The 3,464-nt window shown below is 43.6% G+C and overlaps 1 protein-coding gene across 1 annotated transcript; it reads right to left on the bottom strand.

Annotated features, from left to right (window-relative positions):
* Window positions 1-247: 247 nt before the first annotated feature.
* LOC135910209 (TNF receptor-associated factor 6-like) lies at window positions 248-3,255 on the bottom strand. The gene is made up of 2 exons (XM_065442262.2): window positions 2,956-3,255; window positions 248-1,555 (listed from the first exon to the last, which is right to left on the bottom strand). The coding sequence occupies exons 1-2, from the start codon at window positions 3,238-3,240 to the stop codon at window positions 299-301; spliced, it is 1,542 nt and encodes a 513-aa protein (XP_065298334.1). The 5' UTR covers window positions 3,241-3,255; the 3' UTR covers window positions 248-298.
* Between the last annotated feature and the right edge of the window lie 209 nt (window positions 3,256-3,464).

The following is a 3,464-nucleotide window of genomic DNA, read 5'->3' on the forward strand; positions in this document are numbered from 1 at the left end:
GAGAACGCGCCATTCACAGCAGTAATTAAAATGTTTGTTATACGCAAATACGTAATTTAATGGCACTAACTAAAGATTACTGGCAGAGGTTCTTCTCCACTGTGTCATATCAGTGTGATGCATGATAGCAAGCACGCTGTATATAATAGAATTACCAGACGCAGTCCAACAGCAACCTTTATTTGGCTTTCAAAAAACATGGGCTAGAGCGATGTTCATTCCTACAAGGTTGAACAGCTCAGCTGATGCAATTATCAAAGACATAAAGCAGCTATCATCATTATTTGGTCCGGTCTTACTAAAAAATCTCCCACACTATATGGAGATTGTCGCCTGTGACGTATCCTTTGTGTTCCAAGTCATCCAGTGGAAGTGATTTGTCGCTCAAATATGCCCCTTCGTTACTTGATCCTTGGGGCTTTCCATAGTAGGTGAGGTTGCCTTCAGGTTTAGTTACAAAATGGCGATGTTTGCTATTCGACGGATGTTTGACGGTCAGCTTAATGTTCTTGTCGAATGGCCATTGAAGGAAATCGTCTATCGCTCCTTTCAGGAGCTGAATACCAACATGCAGCAAAACAGTACCCTTATGTTTGTTAAGGTAGACTCCTGGCAACAAGTAATATCCTGAGATATATAGGTTTACACTTGGGCAATCACAGTAGCCTTGTGAATATGCACGTTCCTTCTTTGCCTTCAAGCCTTTTACTGAAAACTCGTATCGCTTTAGGCTCATTGTGCTTAGTGCCAGTTCTTTTTCTATACTTAATGGCGTCGAACTCTTTCGCTGCGGACGATTTAGTGTTTCAGTAATGCCTGCAACACTTTTTTCTAACTTACTACAGATTGTCCTAGTGACGTCCTGGAACTGTTTTTCTATGGTTCTCTCTATCGTATCTACCTTCTCACATACTTTCTCGAGCACCTCGCTATCAGCCGCCGCATGTAACCTTGGTGCTTCGTGCAACGCATTCGCTGCATTTTCTTTCAGTTGTGGTAGAGGTCGCTTCCTGTCCCCTGAAGTTCCCATGAGAGTGTTAGTTGAATTGCCTATTGTTCCTGCAAGCTCCTGCAGCTTTTGACCATGACCAATCAGTGTTGCCCTTGTTGCTTCAGAGCGCGATAGGCAATCAGCAGTTCGTGACGCAACGTTCTCAAACGTTCTGCTTCCCATTGATATATGTAGCAGCGTTTCTTTGATCGATTTCATGCTAAGTGAAATTTCATTCAGATAGTCACTTTGGGCGTTATTATCATTTGCAGTTTTAACAAGCCTGTCTTTTATTTCACACACTTGACCACTGATGCTTGAATGCAAAGCCATCATTCTTGCTGTTTGTTCACTGTTGGCCGTCTGAGGGGCCCCATTTGTAAGAGGCACCGCATAATCTTTGCATTCGCTTTGTATATGCGCGCAGACATCATTGCAAAGCACGAGTATTGAACACTTGGGGCACGACGTACAGTGATGGTCACACTCTTCACAAAAGTGCTTGTTCAGCTCTGACGCAGTCAGTACCCTGTGGCAGCCACTTTCTTTGTTCCAGCATTTTACCTGAAGGAAAGTATGAAAAAAAAACACATTAGAAGAATGTTATATTAGGAAAGTTCATAATTTGGACCATGTAGTTGCCGCAATGCATTAGATTGTGCTTAGGACGTTTTGCCAGTAATTAGTATATTTAGATTACATACATAGACATGCATGTCTCATGGCACATTGTATCTTGACAAGTGACAGCTATAAGCTTACGATGGAGGAAATTAGTTGTAGCATAAACCGTGTCTTAGCCATATACACACCATCTTGAAAGAATAATAACAGCGAATAAAAAGGAAAATGAAAATGAACAGTATAGCCAGATGACGATGCTAAAACTAAAAGGAGGAGGCAAATATGAAAAGCGTTACGGATGAATGATTTCCGACTAACCTTCGTTGTGCTGGCAGAATCGTTTAAACGGTGAAGGCGTCTCTCAGCTATGCGTTTTCTAGAAATCATTGCTTAGAGCATGCTGTTTGAAATATGCAACCCATGTGCTTCCCCGTCAAATCATCTCCGCAGCGGTGAGACTATGCCTCGTCCAGTTTATTCATTTCATCGTAGGGAGATAAAGTCTTGCCGACTCTTTGTGATTGCTAGCAAGTTGTTTTCCTGTGTATCCTGTAAGGCCGCATGCATTTAACGAGTCCCATCTTGTTACTCTTTCCTAAGTGGGCCGCAATGACTCATAAAATTTCACGCGGTCTTACAGCCTTTTGATTTCCGCAGTGCAATTGATGTTGGCGATGATTATCGTCTACATGCGGTTATATGAAAAAGAACGGTTAATGAGCGTCCTCGAAGATGAGACTGAGAGCTATATATAGCTATACCGTATCTTTACATTAAATCTAGCCGTTTTTGATTCTGTAATTAAAACCAAATTTTTTACGGTTTTCACGTTATGTAATACCGATAGAGCTAGATTTACGTTTAGTAAGTACCACCTATTGCTTAAGACATACTTATTATCGCAAATAGGCAGCGTTTTTTCGTGATACAGATTGACGCAGCAGACAGCAGCCACGTAAAGCACGGGCGGGTACAAAACAAAAGCAGCTTCACTGTACCACATTTTTTGCTGAATGTTCACAGGGCCGTCGATGTAACACATGTCAAACGCAACAATGAAAATTCAGTCAGTTCTTCCTCCGCCCACTCGAGCTACTCGGATTTGCCAGTGCTTACAGGTATGGAACAACATTAGCTCTCGACAAAAAAAATAAAGACTAACCTTGGTCTTAAATGATAGGATGTGCATAAATACCGCGTCCTTAAACTTAGGCAAAATATAAAACTTGTATCCAGTACTCCAAGGCAATTTTGTTCACCGTGCTTGCCTTTGAGTTGATAGTTTTGATTATTAATGTCATACTTTCATACTGTCATACAGGCAATTTCCGCTCTCTCACCTTTCGTTCGAGCAGGTTGTCTACTGGAATCTCCCGCCACTCGACATCGTCTTCCCGGACTCGCTCACCATCGAGCGGACAGCAACGTCCGTCGTCATGCCGGCAACGGTCGTAGCACTTCTTGCAGAGAACGTGCAGACAGGGCAGAGAAGCGGTCACTCTGGGCACCAGTCCGCATGCTTTGCAGACTCTGTGCGTCGGAATGGGCTCCACGAAGTCCACAGGTCTCCAGTCCAATTCATCAGAAAAACCGACTAGCGTGTAGCGCTGGTTCAGAGGAGCCATGAGGAATGCGGCGCCCGCCCGCCTACACTGCCGGGCAAACTGCCACTGGCGGAATCTTCGAACACCATCGTGAACCCTTGTGATTACTATCACACTGATAGTGCTACGCGCAGCTATCAGCCATTTTCTGAGTCAGGCTCCTTTCTCCGATGGCCAGCGGCCGTCAGCACACGTTGCCATTTTTGTTTAATTTTCTGGAACATTTTTACCACAGGGCCCAAATA

This window comes from Dermacentor albipictus, chromosome 10, assembly GCF_038994185.2.
Source record: "Dermacentor albipictus isolate Rhodes 1998 colony chromosome 10, USDA_Dalb.pri_finalv2, whole genome shotgun sequence".
Taxonomy (NCBI): domain Eukaryota; kingdom Metazoa; phylum Arthropoda; class Arachnida; order Ixodida; family Ixodidae; genus Dermacentor; species Dermacentor albipictus.

Excerpts from the sequence above, each read along its gene's own strand:
- LOC135910209 (XM_065442262.2), bottom strand. The coding sequence starts at position 3,240 with ATGGCTCCTCTGAACCAGCGCTACACGCTAGTCGGTTTTTCTGATGAA. Across the intron at positions 1,556-2,955 it reads ACAACCTGCTCGAACGAAAG|GTAAAATGCTGGAACAAAGA; the intron begins GTGAGAGAGCGG and ends ACTTTCCTTCAG.